Here is a 17,536-nt window from a genome sequence, read left to right on the forward strand (position 1 = left end):
TGGTAACGAAAAACTTCAGAAAAAATTAAACGAAAGACTATCAAAAGATAGAGTTGAAAGAGTAAATAAACTCGCTAAAGGTAATGGTAATGATGAAGAAGAATTTGATGAGTTCAACATTGAACTTTAAGAAACTAATGATTATTTGAATTTATGAAATCAATTATTTGATTCATTCTTTCTTCAATCTCTTCTATTCTTTTTGTTAAATCATCTATTTTCATTAATGAGGTGATTCTTGATTGAGGAATAGATTTCAAACTAACCACTCCTTTTATTTTTGAAATTTTGAATCCATCAACTTTAAACATTTTATTCAATTTACATGTTGTCAATTCTTCAAATAATTTTTTATTATTAGCATAATAGTCATTAAATTCTTCAACAGATGAAAAAATTTTTATTTCAGTAATTGGTTTAACAACGTTTATTTTTTGTTGAACATTTTCACTTTCATTTATTTCTTCCTCCTCTGTTTCATTCATTTTTAAAATCGGTTTCATTTATCATTAAATAAAAATTAGAATATAAGTGATGAAATATATTTTTTAATTAATATTAAATCAGAAATGGCGGCAGGATTCTTTAAAAAATTATGGGATGGAATTAAGAAAGCTGCGGGTTGGGTTCATAAAAAGATTATTAAACCCATTGCAAACTTTTTGGCACCAGTAGCGAAAACGGCAGGAACTATCATAGGTGGAGTATTAGGTGCTAAAGCAGGTAATCCGGCGATGGGAGCACAAGCAGGTAACGCAGTTGGTGGAATTGCTGAAGGAATACTTAATAAAATAGGAGGTAGATAGTGGAAAAATAAATATGAGATCCTATGGATCATCTCGCCGCTTAGCGGCTTAAAATTATTTTTATCTTAGTATCGGTTGTAGTCTTTGATAAACTTTTTCTCCTTTATTTAAAACTTCTCTTATTGGGGCAGCTTTTGGTGTTATTGATTCAGCAACGTCACTAATTGCTTCTTTATTCTTAAATATCCAATTTGCCCCCTTCTTCAATGTTTCCCAAACTTTACTCGCTCCTCTTTTTACTCTATTCCACAGTTTCTTAAATATACCTGCAGCCATAGTTGATTATTTCATAAAATTAAAAATTCATTTTCATCTTTTAATTTTGATTTTTTATTTATTAATAAATGACGACTAACTATTTGGTGCCAAACACTAAACCGATTAATGGAAATGTATTTCATTCATTCGAAAAGATAAATGAAATATTCGCAAAGAATGACGGTAGAAGATATTATAGAGAACTTGAAAGTTCATGCTATGACTCTGATGCTCCATATTTTGATGATAAACAAACTCATTTAAGAATTACAAATCCGGCTCATGATGTGAACCAATTAGGTGACACATATATTAAACGCAAAGTTAAAGCAACTCTAGTTTCAAATAAAGCTTTCACATGTGATGCCGCTTTTAAATGCATGCGTTTATTCGTTGGTTACAAATCATCAAATCAAAGCTTTAAACAATTAGAAGTAGAAACCGAAAGAGGTGATGCCGGTTATCTTCAGATGGATTGCGCCCGTGAATCTTTCGCATTTGCAACATATAAACCGAAATCAGAAAGGAAAGTTAAAAAGTTTGTTCATCGTTATATATAATGTTCAAAAATATGATAACTCAGTATGTGGTAAATATATTGACCCTTCAGAAGTTTTCAAGAAAGCAAATGAAGAAGTTGATGTCACTTTTGATATGATTATTCCGGTAAATGATTTGTTAGCATTTCAGGCGTTCGATGATTATCCTAAATCATTTGGTGATATCATTCTTAAATATTATGTTTTCAGGGATACTTAGTATTTTGTCAGGTTGACCCGTTAAGAGTTGCTGATTTACAAAATTACGTTTATGAAAAGATAACTGATGAAAATTATGAAAAGATTATGAATCATGTTTATAAATGATGCGCAAATTCCAACAAATTGGACTTCCTGCCAAATTAATTACAAGCTTAGCCGCTACAACTGCTGACGCAACAGTTGATGACGTTATTATTTCATGCACAAGATGGAAGTTTTAGAGGATAAATGCATTACAACCAGGATACGGTTTAATTGAAGAATCAGTTAAAGCAATACCACGTTTATTCAGTAAGGAAGATCCATTCATGATTCCAGCTCAACATATTGACGTTCGTTCACTAAATGGAGGTTGCATCACTCCTGAAGGTATCAGCTCAGATTTCTCATACGCTCTTCATAATGTTACAGATGTTGTGTTAGCATTTCCGAAGAATGCAATGCAAAGAACAGTTTTAGAAAAATCCAATGCTTCGAGGTCTTCATGTCACTATAGATTCCAGAAACTTCCCCGATCAAGCGATGACCACAGTGGGTGACATATTTCTTACACGTATGCTTCAAGCTTCTGATTTAGATGGAGTGAATGAATGCACAGAAGAATACGAGGACTCATTAACTAGAGCCACTGAATGCAGATGATGGCACGCCATTAGCTAGAACATGGAAAGACAAACTTCATTCTTATGCACTATTCCAGTTCAAACGTGATGGAGCGGGTATATTCTTTGATGGATTAGAAACTTTCAACTCACAAGTTACAGTACAAGTGAAAGCTTATCCAATCATTCAGGGTGAAAATGAACTTACTGTTCAAAGGTGACAAATCCTCCTCATGTTTGGTTTACTAGGACTACATATTGGACATGGACACTGGATGAAGGTTTGAAATATCATCCAACAGGTACACCACCACAGTATAGAAGTTCATATGAATGAAATATTGTATGATAGAAATTTTAAATTATAAATTTATTTTTGATTAAATGGATTTAAATTCATACACTCCTTATGAAGAATTAGCAGGAGTATATAATACATCATAGATGATATGATTAATGAAGCATTGAGTGATAATAGAAATGCTCTATCTAAGGAAAAATTAATGAAAATTCCATAATTCTGAATGTTATTTAAATTCAATCACTGCAGCAATTGGTAAACAGAATAAAGGTAAAACATTAACGATATTAAAACAATTATCAATTATTGCTAACACTTCCCCCTATTCACATGTGTTAATTTATATCAACCGTTCAGGTTCACCTTCAGATGATACATTTGAATCTTTAAGCATTTAATCAAAATTCCAATTATTTATTTATCTATCACAACAAGAAAGAAGCAGAAGATTATTTAAAAAACTTTTTATAATGTATAAAGAATTATATAATACAATCAAGAAGCAAGGATTAGAGGATAAAATTATTGATAAACAACGGGATGAATTATTTGAAACACTTTCTATTTCAAATTTTGATAGAGAATTTTTGCATTCACTCATTTTTCTAGATGATGCAGTGAAATCAAAACTAATAACAAACGAGAAATCATATTTTAATCAGTTATTAACTCAATGTCGACACATTCAGTGTTCATTCTTTATGGCTGTTCAATATTTCAAAGCATTAAGCACAAACATTAAATCAAATCTATCAACCCTTTTCATTTTCAGTGGGTTTAGTCGTCAACAGTTGAACGTTATGCTTTATCAAGTGAATTTACCAATGAGCATTAATGAACTTTACATACAATATCAGCAATTAGGTGAACATGGAAAAATAATAGTTGATTTAAATAAAGGAAGTGTTAAATTTGATTAACTTTTTATAATTAATTTTTATTTTTTATTTATAATTAAACATGACAGAAATAGCAAATCTTCTACAGGTTCCATTAAAACAAGGAACAAACAAAAAGGGTGCATATAATAGAACTATGAAAGTTCCTGATGGAATGAAAGAATTAGTTCATATTGTTGCTGGTCTTCAAAAAGATGTTAAACAAATGAGAAACGTTTTAACATTACCAGAAGCTCAAGCATATGCCAAACGTCAAGGTCCAAATTGGGAAGCACACGAAGCAGACATTACGGGTCCAAATGGAAAACCTGATGGTATAAATGAAGTTTTCATTACTGATGGTCAAGGTAAATTAAAGTCATAAATGGTTATAAATTAACTATAACTGATTATCCTAAACGTAAAGCATATAATGAACGTTATCCTATGCAATTTGATGAAAATGGAAAAGCTGTTAAACAATACATTGGAGAAGGTGAAAATGGTCCAATTTATTCATACCGTTATAATCCATATTCTTATTTCAATGAAGAATTAAATGCTATTGAAGAGGGACCGGATGGATTACCACGATATTCTAACCAGTTTGATGGTCAATATGCAAATATTAGACCTGAAATTTCAGCTAAGAAATTCTTTAAAGTTGCTTTATTCGATCCAGTTTTCGCAAATGTTAAAGATGAACTTAAACAGCAATTCCAACCAATTATAGTAGCAAGAATTGCATCAGGTGCTTTATCTCAAGCATTCAAAGATTTAATTAAGAAACCATTATATCAGCAACGAGGTTTAACTTATGATTTAGTTAAGGAATCAGATAAAAGAAAATTTGAGAAATCAGATGATTATAAGAATGCAATTAATGAATATATTCGGTCTATTAATTACAATGAACCAGCTAAAAATCAACTTCAAGAACAAATACAGGGAATAATAGATTCAAAACTTCCGGCAAAATAAAAGTTTAAATATATTTTTTTATTCGAATATAAATGAGAAGACGTTTCACTAGTCAAAAGAACACTAACACAAAAGCAGAGATTACGGTTGGTTATAACGTAAATGATGATAAATCACGAATTATTCAAAATGTTAAAGTTAATGTTAGCCCTGAATTAACAAGGTCAGCAACTCAACCAAATTTATTAACTCGTGACTTACCGAAAAAGGAGGAGGAGCAAAATAAAGAAGATGGAGACCCAATCATTTTATCTGAACCCGGTAAAGAACCTGTTGAAATTCCCACTTATCCAACATACCCAGCACCACTTGATAACCCATATAAAATAGACATTAATTCTGAATTAATGAAAATTTACCGTGATATAATAACTAATAATTATGATTCAATAATAAATTTAATTGATCAATCTGGTTTAATTATTTTACCTTATGAATCATTAATTCACATTATTGCCATTCTTTGTGATGTTCAAGATTCAGACGTTAAGATTCAATTTTTCATAGATGATGAGGTTTCATGCTGCGGAACAGTTGCAAAAATAAATCCTATAAAGGATATTAGCACAATTAAGATATCAAAGAACGGAACAACAACTGAACTTCATTTAACATATAATGATATTTATAATAAAATAGTTGATGAATATAAAATATCACTTGAAAAATTCTTTGTTAAGGCTATTTAATATTCAAGCATTAACATTATCGAATAATAATCCTTTGAATCATAATCAATAATAATTGACCTTTCACCAGTTTCTATCGTTTGTTTTATTTCTTTTTGTTCCCCACTATCCGGATCGGTCATTGTAATTGTTTTTGTTATAGTATCAGCTTTATCTTTAACTTCAATCTTTTTTCCATCGGGATATTTAAACCAAAATTCCAAAAATTCGATATTGTCAATCTGTTCATATTTAATCTATCAATTACATTTTTAATACCATCTGAAAATCTTATGAAATGGTCATTATATGGGTTTGATTGAACTAAATTTGAATGAAGTGAAATATAACCTGTTGATGAATATGACACTGACTCATATTTTCTGAAAACACTAAAATTTATAACATGAATGAATTTCTTATTCGTTGAATTTATGAATTCTTGAGGTAATCTTATTCTAGTTTTATTTATCACTGGAAAATAACGCTTTACCATATTTTTAATCGTAATAAAAATGTCAATTATCAATATTATTTCGAATAATAACTGTGAATTAAATTTAACAGTTAGCGGAATTTATAATGTTACTCTCGTTTCTGTGAGTGGTAAATTTAATCCCATTCTTTTAGACCCTTCAGATTATATATCATTTATTAAAGATGACCATGAGCCGCATAGCGGCGAGGTCGTAGACCTTGAAAAAACGTATGATATGTATATAAATAATGTGATAGCGAAATGGGATATTAACATGATTTTTGTTGTAAACAGAAATTCATCAAAAGTTACACCTCAGAAAAGCTAAAATATTGAATTTTTGGAACTTTTGATAGAGCACGTTTTTAAATATTAATTAAAGTAAATGTATATTTTGTAAAGATTCTTTTTAATAAAAAAATAGAATTTTGAAGAAGAACACAAAATCTTCTGAAAAATAATATCACATAAACTCATATTATTTTCTAATATATAACTATTTTATATAAAAATCAAATTCAATGATCTTAAAAGCGAAGGATAAACCTCAAAATTTACGAATATAATGAGTGGGAATATAATGCTTATCTATCATAAAACCATATGAAATATCAATTTTTGCTTTACGCCTAATTTTTGACGACAATTAGCAAAAAATGTTAAATGTTAACACTCAGTCCATTTGAATATGAAAAATAAAATTGACTTTGATTAAATGTTTTTATTTATCATGCAATTCTTCTTGCGACCAAAGATTTGAATAAAATTTCAAAAAATAAGATAGCTTAAAAAATAATATACGGTAGTGTTTACTAATAGATGAATAGTATATAAATTCTATTAAAATGGATTTGATCCAAAAAAATATATAAAATTTGATCATAAATAAAATTGTTTAGTAGTCATTTAAAATGATGTAATTATTCAAATTTTGCTAAGACCCATTCGTCTTTGATATATAACTCCCATTTTTGCATTTCTGGCTCGTACCAAAATTTTGAAACTTCGAATAATTCGTTAGGAGTGTAATTACTATTCGTTTTTGGATTAATATCGAGAGATAAATGTGGTGTATTGTTGTATTTTTCAATGAACTGCTGAACTGAGTCCTTGATTTGTTGAATATCATCCAACTCGTCTGGTAAAAACTTTTCTAAGCTTGGCCACAGGCGCTCCACCTTGCCGTTCTGTCTTGGCATATACGGCAAGGTGTGCTTCCAAACTATTCCGTTTTCCTGCATAACCTGGCCGAATTCACCGCGGTTTTCACCGCCGTTATCGGTCCAGATGCAGTAAGGAATAAACTCCTCTAAAAGTTTTCTTAAAACCTTCGCTGTTGAGTTGGAAGACTTGTTTTTCAATAATTTAGTTTTGAGAACTTTACGTGTCATATCATCCAATATGGCAAAAAATGGAAAAGAAACATTACCGTGCAGGTAATGAATATCGCAGTGCCATATCAAATTCTTTGATATGGCACGATATTTGGTAGGTGGATCTGCTGGTTTGTAATCTCTTTTTGAAGATAAACCTGATTCCATCATAAATTTTTCCACTTGATGATGCTTTATTTTTTGTAAATTGTCAAAAATTTGATCTTTTGTCAAATCTTCTATATCTTCAAATTCTTTTGCAATTTCTTCTTTTTCTTTCTCACAATCGGGATTTTGAGCAATATTTTGAAACCTTTTAATCAATAAATAAGTTTTTGAAATTCCTCCTTTATATTGTGAAACACAAGAATTAATTAATTAATTGTTTTTGCTCAAATGTTGGTGGATTTGGTTTTCTGCCGCGACTAACTTTTGGTAATTCGATTTCTTGAAGTTGAAATGCTCTTCTTATTGTATTTTCGGCAACATTCAATTTAATTTTATCATTTTCCAATTCAACTTCCTTTCCCACACTTTTGTAAGATTCACCTTCTTCTATTCTTCTTTTAGCTTCAAATAGCCATTCTCTGCTTATATATTTGGCAGTAGTCATAAAAGTGGTCCTTCTTTTGTGATAAGATTCAAATTTGAATGTGGATGATAAATAAAAACCAAAAATAATTGTTATAATTTAAATGAAGAAGTAATTTAAAACGATTTTATTTATGATCAAATTTTATATATTTTTTGGATCAAATCCATTTTAATAGAATTTATATACTATTCATCTATTAGTAAACACTACCGTATATTATTTTTTAAGCTATCTTATTTTTTGAAATTTTTTCAAATCTTTGGTCGCAAGAAGAATTGCATGATAAATAAAAACATTTAATCAAAGTCAATTTTATTTTTCATATTCAAATGGACTGAGTGTTAACATTTAACATTTTTTGCTAATTGTCGTCAAAAATTAGGCGTAAAGCAAAAATTGATATTTCATATGGTTTTATGATAGATAAGCATTATATTCCCACTCATTATATTCGTAAATTTTGAGGTTTATCCTTCGCTTTTAAGATCATTGAATTTGATTTTTATATAAAATAGTTATATATTAGAAAATAATATGAGTTTATGTGATATTATTTTTCAGAAGATTTCATTCTATATGCCTATGAAAAGTACTCTCAAAACTAACTTTTTCCTAATTATAATTAAATCTAGAATATTGTATTATGCTTAGTATTATTTCATTTTTCTCATTCAATTTAGAATTTACAAATGTCAAAAAATTGAGAGCTGTCACTTTTGATGAATTTCTGTTTATTACATTTTAAGTTATTTAAATGAATCATTTATCGTATGGTATGAAGAAAATTTTAAATCAAAACCCGATAAACTTTTTGAACTTGATGAAATAAATAACCTTATTAAATTCCCGCTGAAAATTAAATTTTGTACTCCTCATCTTCGTTCATTGTTGGGGATATTAAATTTTGAAAAAGATGTTGGGGATGTTTTGTATTCTGACACCGGTTCCAATTTCATTTTAATCAAATATGATAAAGTTAATACCCCAATGAGATTTTCACACCAAACATTTGACCCTAACTCTTACCCATCAATACAAAACATTTTATCCATCAACTTAAACACATTTTCTTTATCATATCCGTTTCAATTATCCGGGAATTCATTTATTCTTCATTCAAAAGATTTATCAAATATTAAATTTAGAATAACTGACCTATTTGATTGTGATTTAGAATTCATGAATGAGATATTATAGCAATTTCAAATAGAAAAAATAGCTGATGAGATAACGGATTAAATATTTATTTTTAAATCGTAATAAATGATTAAACAACAGCAACTTAAGGCGCAAAGCGCCCAGGTCCTTCAGACCATTACATACGCCACATATGCATATAATTCAAAGCCGGCAGAACAAACGCAAAGGTTGAAATATGGAGATTTGGAGATAGTATTGAAAAATGACCATTTCGAATTCGTTTGCAAAGGTGGTGCAGTGATATCAAATATAAAAGAAATTTTATTTATGAATTCTAAAATTAAAGGTATAACGGATGATATAACATCCATTCCACCAGAAGAACAGAGATATTACGCATTAAATGCATTTCCTAAAGTTTTGAAGATTGGAAGATTTAATTTAAATGAGGAATTCATAGAAGGTTTCCTAAATGACATAATGAAGAAGGTGGATAAGGAATATGTGGATAGTGAGTTAATGAAGAAAGCAGATAAGGAATACGTTAATACTGAATTAAATAAGAAGGTGGATAAGGAATACGTTAATACTGAATTAATGAAGAAAGCAGATTTAGTTTATGTTAATAATGAATTAAATAAGAAAGCAGATTTAGTTTATGTAAATACCGAGTTAAATAAGAAAGCAGATGTTGATCATACACATGTTCAATTCGATGAATTAAATAACAGAATTAATCAAACAAATGCAACAGTTAAAAGTAATTATGATAATTTAAATTTCAGAGTTAATGAAAATTCAAGAGTAATTAATCAAAAAGCATTTAAAAGTTATGTTGACCAGGAATTAAATAAGAAGGCAAATTTGGTTTATGTTGATGAAAAAGATAATGAAATTAAAGAAAAGGTTGAAGGGTATCATGAATGGACATTGGAGACTTTTAAAGTTAAAGCTGATACAGAATGGGTTTCAGGATGTTTAGACCTTAAAGCAGATAAAACTTATGTTAATGATAAATTAGAGAAGAAAGCAGATAAAACATATGTTAACGATGAGTTAGAGAAGAAAGCAGATAAGGAAAAAGTTATTTCATTCATTAATACTGAGTTAGCAAAGAAAGCTGATATATCATTTGTTAATGAAGAAATAAAACAATCAGAGGTCTATTTTACTCCACCATTTTTAAATTTTATGAAATCATCAGATAAAACATTTCAATCTATTGAATGGATATGTTACGATGGAGTGACCATGTATTTATTTTATACAGCTGGAGTGCTTTATTATTTTAAAACAAATGATTTTAAAAACTATGAATCATTTACTCCATCTGTTTGGAATCCTGATACACGAGAGCCAATCATTAATCCAAGAATTTTATATGTTGAATATAATAACGGTAAATTTATGGGAATGATAACGGTTGGAGATGATTTTTGCCCTTTTTATTCATTCGATTGTATCCAATGGTTCAAATGTAGTTTAAATCAAGATGCTAAATTTAAATATCCAAATAATCCTATTAGATGCGTTAATAATAAATGGGTACTAATTTATGAAGTCAATCAAATTTTCATTAGTGAGGATGGGATAAATTATTATATGTTTAGTATGATGTCATCAGATTTGGAAATTGATTATACAAGTAAATGGTATTACATTAACAACATGTATTTTATCCTACAAAATGATAAAATTTATAGATCATATTCAATACCATTTGGTCGTTTTGAACAAATTTTTCAAGCTGATGGAGACATTGAAGCTTTATGTTATGCTTCGAATGTTTGTGTTCTTGTTTCAGGTTGTATGGTGTATTCATATCCTGTAAGTTATAACAGACATATTTATTTATCACAAGATTTTTCACAGGATCCAGAGAAAACACCAAGTTGGGAATTGGTTTATTCATTCACTCCAAAACTTACTCGAAATTATAGATTTACAATTTTTTTATATTGATGGTCATTTTATTGCTTTAGGATGTGGTGATTTAGTAAATATCAGTAGTGATGGAAGAAACTGGTCTGAAATCACAAAATTTCAAGATGTTAGAAAAGCAATTTTCAAAAATAATACGTTAATATTGATGACAAGACCAATTTTAATTTCTTACCCAGTTTCAATATTATATAATAAATTCAATATTCATAATGGATTAAATACAATTCTTGAGATGATTTACCCCATTGGTTCAATATATACATCAATGAATTCAACAAATCCAGCTGATGTATTCGGTTTCGGTACATGGCAACAAATAACCGATCGTTTCCTCTACTGTGCTAATAGTTCAAAACAAACCGGTGGAAGTAAAAAGATTACTGGCGAAAATTTACCTGCTCATAGTCATTATGTTAATTTAAACACTCAAGACTCGGGCTGGCATAGTCATACTTATACTAATTTGTTTGAATATCCTGATGGAAATAATGGATTTCCTGATGGATGGTCTGATAGAGACGCTAGCAGGGGTAAATATTGGTACGGTAATAAAAATAGATGGAATGAAGGATATACTTCAAACGGTTCGGGTACACATTCACATAATGTTTCAGGATATACACAAACGACAGGAAGAGGTACAGATTACATGCCACCTTATATGACGGTTTATGCATGGTTTCGCGTTCAATGAACGCTCAATGTTTGTTTCACAAACTTTAGAACGGCATAATTTAAATTTTTATTTTAGTATAAATGAAGATTCTACCATATGGTGTTATTGGAAGAGATAAAGATGGAAACCCAATATTTGATCCAATGTTAAAATTAAAGTTACTGACAAGACAACAACTTGAAAAGTTGCTGAAACCAAAACAGAACGAAAAAGATAAAAAATGAGAAAATGAGAAAGAAAAAAATTTAAATTATGCAATTTTATTTTTAACATAAATGACAAAATTAATTAAGCCAACTATTTCTAAATTAATGATACCAATGAAATCATTTCATGGAGTACTTATCCCAGGTTCTTCACAATTAGCCGGGGCAAGTGTTGTGGCTCAAGGTGGAACATTAGCGAATCCATTCAAATTATTAACTAAAGATGAACTTAATAAAATGATGATAAAATAACTGATAACAAAATTTTATTTTTATATAAATGGATACCCCACAAGCTTAAAATTTACCACGAATCATAACAAGGGAGGAAATGATAAAAATGATGCAAGAACGAATTAAAAACAACAAACCACGAAAACCGAGAAGATGTGGTTATGCAGTAATGATGGAAAGAAGAGCCCAGAAGGGTTCTGCGTCTCGAAGAGACGTTGTCGAAGAGGAATAAAAATTAAATTTGGATAGAGTTTAAAAATTCATCTTTATTAAATTCATCTCTTCCAATCAATTTATTTATTCTATTAAATTCTTTTATTTTTGCTTCACCTAGTTTAAGGATTGAACGGTAAGTTTCTAATTTTTCGATTATTTCTTTCCTCTCTTTATCATTCTCAGTTCCTTTAGTTTTATGGGCATCAGCCCCGCCGCATTGCGGCTTCTTTTTGTAATAGCATATTTTCGATTTTATTCTGTTTAATTTCTTTTTATATTCATTGTCTGGACTCTGAATCACTCATTTCTTACGAAATAAAAAAATTAAATATTATTTAAATATAATGGAGTAATAAAATAAATCGGAATTTCTATTAATTTATTGTCAACTTCAACTAATGCATTGCCGTTAATATATCTAACAAATTCAGCTATTGTGTCAAATCTTCGTCTTCTTTTTGTCATTGATTTATCAGTTTTTCCATAATCGAGATGAATCAAAACTTTATCCCCTTGTTTAAAATTCATGAGCCCCGAATTAATTTGTTCACGTTTAACATCATTTAACCTTTCAATTTGCTTTCTAATATATTCCCATTCTTTTGAAATATCATTTTTCATTTCCACTGGTTTCATGTTTATAGTTCTATGCCATGTATTATTGTAATAATATACTAACTGTTGTATGAGGGAGTCATGATTTCCATTCCAGTATATCTGACCGTTAACCCCTAACGCATCTCTAAGAGTTCTCATTACCGCATCAACTATTTTATTATGAAACGTATATGGAGAGGATGAAAAGTAAAAATTAATTTGTGGGAAATAATGAGCCATAGCTGCCTGAAATCCTTTATCACCATCACCCCTAATATTATCTACTCTTTCATGATCTAGTAAGTATTGAATAGCTCTTCTTGTTTCCTGTTCTGTTTTCCCTTTCACCGGAATGCAATATAAATATCTAGTGTTAATGTTAATGGCGAATAAATAAGTAACGTTTCCTTTTGAATATTCTAAATGATCGATTTCGTATGAATATGGATATGGTGCAAATGAAGGGCGACTAAATTTTTCCTTTAACGGTTGAATTTTCCAGTATATCTGTTTAGCAATTGAGAAACAACATACAGCCTTAGTGTGTGCTCCTGTTAATGCAGTCTTACCGATTGTTAAGCGAGTCATTGACCCGTTTTTAAGTTGTAAATTAATATTCTGACCATCGAAAATAACTTTATCATTTATTATATCCAAATAATTTTTAGGTGTTAATTGCTTATTTTGTCGTAAACTAACACCTTTCATTTTTTGTGCAATCTTTTTGAAGAAGTCTTCACCTATCATTCCATTAAATGAAGTATAACATTTAGGACATAACGCCACCATGTTATCACCTTGTTTCTCAATTGCTAAACCCAATAATTTTTTCTCATGTGCTTTTTCTTCAGCTTTATTCTTTAATTTAGGTTTAAATTTCTCATCAAAACAGAAGAAATCAAAAGGTGCGAATTTGAAAATGTTTTTATCATAAAATTTTTTATCGGTTACAATCGCCTGAAATGCTTGAGTGTTAGGAAAACTTGGATCGCCAGCAATAGCCCAATAAGATGAATCAGTATCACCTTCAATGAAATGAAAACGATTAACATCCATGCATTTATACATAAAATCATAAATGAAAACTAAATACCAGTATTTTGCGTTATCTAAAGTAAAAAATGCCTCTTGTAAACATGTATCACATCTATAAAATCTATCTTTGAGCATCACTTGATACGTATCCTCTCCTATTTCTCTTATGTTTTTAAACTTATTTGACATACATGCAACGCGTGCCTTCTGTGCATTCATTATTTTAGTCTTTGCGTAATTTTGTGTATTCATTGCATCGTAACCATATGATCCATTAAGCGAAATCTTGCAAAATAAACTTTTTCCTTTATTTCCTTCTAATTCAGCCTTTTGTCTTTCGTTCATAAATTCGTTCGCAAATTCATTAAAGCAAGTGTTTTTAGTAAATGTTAAAATTGATTGAATGTCATCAATGATAAAATTAAACCTATCGATTAGATACCATAGATAATAAGAAGAAAATGGTTGATATTGGTTGTGTGTTGATGCTAACTGAGTTAATTTCCTCTGTTTCTGGTCAACTGGTAGATTGTTTGATTTCATGTAATTATACATAAAACTGCCAATTTTTTTCATCTGTGATAATATCTAAGTTTCTTATTATCGGTAAAAAGTTTATGTAATCATTAATGTATTTTTCATCAATGTGACCCTTTACTTCAGCCACGAATAAAGTATTTTTCTTCTTAATTATTCCCAGTGCTTTTGCTTTCTTTGTTGCTGTATCACAAATGATAACACCATTCAATCTTCCCGGCATATACATTTTATGGTCAGTATATTGAATGAAATCATGAGGATTAGATGAAAATGATGAAGGATATAATGAATTAAAGTCAACACCAACGAAATGAGTCATAATGTTGGTGGTGTCCTCATTTGATACAGTTTTAGTTTCTGGACTATATGAAAGTTTATTAATGTGCGTGATTCCTTTAAGATTTACTCTATGTTGAACATTTGATAGACCACCAGTAAATCCATTACGGAGAATGTGATAAGCTTCAACTGAATCTAAAGTCATTGGTAAATTATTTTTTAATGCATAATTTCTTAAATTGATTCTTAAACGTTGAACATCTTCATCTTTATTTGATTTCACGACATTGCAATAACAACACATTAACTGACAATTTTCTTTGGTATGTGGTTTTTCATTATCGATTCTATCCAATGTTGGTTTATTTGCATATGTAAACGCTTTACCACACATTTTGCATTTAGATGAAAGGATTAAATCGTGATAGTATTGAAAATCATCCATTGAAACATTATTTTTAATATCCCTTTCTGCTTTTTCATCTTGTTTCTTATATGATTCAATTTTATATTTCCAATACTTTTTCGTTAATTCAAAACTTGATTCTATCTCTTCCTCAGGATATTTTTCATTAGGATTAAAGTCTTTATATGCTAAAGCGTAACGAATCATTGAAGCATTCGATGATAAAGAAAGATTATGAAGCATATCAATTTTATAAACAAATGTTTCTTCAATAATTTTATCGATTGGGTCAATCATAATTTCAACATCTTTATTGCAATAATGAATAAAATATTCTAATCTATTCTTAAAGTTTTTAGCATCATTGAGATATATTTGATAATCACTATCTGATATAGTTTCTTGGGTTAATGCTGAATAAAATGAATCTTGAGTGAATGGTTCCACTTTATATAATTCTTCTTCGTAATTCTTCCATGTGATGAATTGATAAGGGAAAAAGGATTTAACACGTATTTTATTGTTTCCGAAATTTTGAGTGAATTGGTCTAATGTTCCACCCGCTATATAATTTCTGATGTCAATAAATCTTAATTCATATGGACAGTTTACTTTCTTTACTATGACTTGCTTAAATTGTGAAGATGAACCCAGCATTGATTTTATTTTCCATTTTGCAGTGTTTAAATCACGAAGAATTAAATTTAAATCAAACTTTCCCGAATTAAAACCTATGATATTCACTTTATTGAATTCCTCATCTAGAAGTTCTTTAAATGCTTCCTTCTGTTTTTCATTTAATGTATGGGACAAAGTCCCCGCCGTTTGCGGCTTCAATAATTCATCGTATTGTTTCATATTTGATTCAACAACTAATGAACAGGTTGAAAATAAAAATTCAATCCAGTCAGAAATAAAAGAATCACTTGAAGTTAAACAAAAATTCCTCGTATACGTTTTATCATTTAATTTAACCGTTGATGATACCATGAATGGTTTTAAGTAAGCATTCAAAGTTGCACACTCAGAAAGTTGTAATTCTTCTTTAGTCTCTAATGTTTCAAAGTCAAAAGTAATATAATATCTTGTCGGTTTATAATATTTCTGCAAATTGTGAGCTAATAACCACTGATATATCTTCTGTTTCGTAATATGTGGTGCATATGGTTGCTGTGTCTTTTGCAACTGAACGTCTTGAATTAATCTCCCATTATTTTCTTTACATTTCTCACAATGCTTTAAAAATCTTCTTTGGTTTTTCCTTTCTGGATCATCGCGGATAGAATAAACTTCTTCTTTACAATATGGACAAACTTTATAGCCGGTGAGTGCTTCAACGTCTGTTATTCTGTCAGCGTGAAGTTTTCCACATGGACTCTGTGTTAATAAAATATTTACTGTTTCAAATTCTGGATCTATCATTATTGATTCCACTAATGGAAAGTCTACCTTGTTAATGTCTACGTCTTCTGGTTGAGGATCACAATAATAGAAATCAATATTAACGTTTAACATTCTCGCTAATCTCTCACTTTCTGATGAAATGTCAAATCCTTCATAGGCATCTATTGCTTCATTTAAATAGCTTCTACGAGTTTTAGGATTAACACCATCAGGAATGTTATAGAAGCGTTTAAATAACCTTCTACCTTCTGCTCTTATTTGATTATCATTCATTTTAGCTGTTCCGTTTTTGTTCATTTATGTAAGAATAAAAAATTAAAAAATAAATAAAAATAAAGTTTATTTTTAAAGTCCGTAAAATGAATTAAGGACACATAAATTTTTATCATCTGCAACGTGACGGATACATTTTAATTTACTCAAGAATGCATATCCTGACACATTAAATCTAATTCCTGTCTTATTTAATTTCACAACTTTGAAAAGGAATGTATGAATAGCTATAAAATGATGAGAAGATGTTTTATGGGTTGCTTCCATTTTTTCTGAAATAAATGAATAAATATAATGCTTATACGTTTTCATATCTTTTATATTCTTAATAACGAATGGTATAGACCTTTCAACTTCGTCTTCCTTCGGTGCTGTTCTTTCATATGAAACATTATTGGTATCTTCAATAATGAAACCAAAATCACACAAAATTTTATAGGTTCCAATGGTTTCTTTTGATATTTTAGGGGCGGTGCCATGTGAGGTGAAATTTATCATACACCGATTGGACCTTTTGCTTTCCCGAAAACATAGAATTTATATTGGGGGCCAAATATATGTGCATATATCTATACTAATCAAGCCATATTTACTTATATAGTATTGAGGAATAATGTGTTTTATATAAGATATGAATTTCAAAAATTTTGTTTTATTTCATTTTGAATACAATGAGGTATCTATATATATACTCTATATTGTGTTTGTAAACTCATTTTGGTCACATATCCATTTTTTAATCTGCATCTTATTTGAGATTTCAAATTTTTATCGACAATCATATATGATCACATCGGCATTTGGAGATACTTATCTTGTATCTCCAAATATCGATGTGATCATTGTATTTAATTGTATATTGACCAAGAGATTCCGATGCAGAAT

At 29.3% G+C, this 17,536-nt stretch overlaps 6 protein-coding genes across 6 annotated transcripts, besides 4 other annotated features; 3 read left to right on the forward strand and 3 right to left on the reverse strand.

Moving 5' to 3' along the window:
• Window positions 1-569: 569 nt before the first annotated feature.
• Window positions 570-806, forward strand: TVAGG3_0725870 (N-acetylmuramoyl-l-alanine amidase family; the record flags this gene model as incomplete). The annotated part of the gene is made up of 1 exon (XM_051244316.1): window positions 570-806. The coding sequence occupies one exon, from the start codon at window positions 570-572 to the stop codon at window positions 804-806; it is 237 nt and encodes a 78-aa protein (XP_051090903.1).
• A 344-nt stretch (window positions 807-1,150) lies between these two features.
• TVAGG3_0725880 (uncharacterized protein) lies at window positions 1,151-1,624 on the forward strand (the record flags this gene model as incomplete). Its single annotated transcript, XM_051244317.1, has 1 exon — window positions 1,151-1,624. One exon carries the CDS (start codon window positions 1,151-1,153, stop codon window positions 1,622-1,624), a length of 474 nt encoding a protein of 157 aa, XP_051090904.1.
• Window positions 1,625-2,936: 1,312 nt separating this feature from the next.
• Window positions 2,937-5,264: a mobile genetic element.
• Window positions 5,265-6,015: 751 nt separating this feature from the next.
• Window positions 6,016-6,053: a mobile genetic element.
• A 600-nt stretch (window positions 6,054-6,653) lies between these two features.
• On the reverse strand, window positions 6,654-7,274 carry TVAGG3_0725910 (integrase catalytic region-containing protein; the record flags this gene model as incomplete). The annotated part of the gene is made up of 1 exon (XM_051244318.1): window positions 6,654-7,274. The coding sequence occupies one exon, from the start codon at window positions 7,272-7,274 to the stop codon at window positions 6,654-6,656; it is 621 nt and encodes a 206-aa protein (XP_051090905.1).
• Window positions 7,275-7,476: 202 nt separating this feature from the next.
• On the reverse strand, window positions 7,477-7,719 carry TVAGG3_0725920 (uncharacterized protein; the record flags this gene model as incomplete). Its single annotated transcript, XM_051244319.1, has 1 exon — window positions 7,477-7,719. One exon carries the CDS (start codon window positions 7,717-7,719, stop codon window positions 7,477-7,479), a length of 243 nt encoding a protein of 80 aa, XP_051090906.1.
• Window positions 7,720-8,401: 682 nt separating this feature from the next.
• Window positions 8,402-8,438: a mobile genetic element.
• A 526-nt stretch (window positions 8,439-8,964) lies between these two features.
• TVAGG3_0725940 (uncharacterized protein) lies at window positions 8,965-10,318 on the forward strand (the record flags this gene model as incomplete). The annotated part of the gene is made up of 1 exon (XM_051244320.1): window positions 8,965-10,318. A coding segment is annotated over one exon (1,354 nt), but the record flags the coding sequence as incomplete, so codon positions are not given.
• A 687-nt stretch (window positions 10,319-11,005) lies between these two features.
• Window positions 11,006-13,179: a mobile genetic element.
• A 1,790-nt stretch (window positions 13,180-14,969) lies between these two features.
• TVAGG3_0725960 (DNA/RNA polymerase superfamily) lies at window positions 14,970-16,396 on the reverse strand (the record flags this gene model as incomplete). Its single annotated transcript, XM_051244321.1, has 1 exon — window positions 14,970-16,396. A coding segment is annotated over one exon (1,427 nt), but the record flags the coding sequence as incomplete, so codon positions are not given.
• Window positions 16,397-17,536: the final 1,140 nt, after the last annotated feature.

The sequence above is a fragment of the Trichomonas vaginalis genome, chromosome III, assembly GCF_026262505.1.
Source record: "Trichomonas vaginalis G3 chromosome III, whole genome shotgun sequence".
In the NCBI taxonomy this organism is placed as follows: Eukaryota; Parabasalia; order Trichomonadida; family Trichomonadidae; genus Trichomonas; species Trichomonas vaginalis.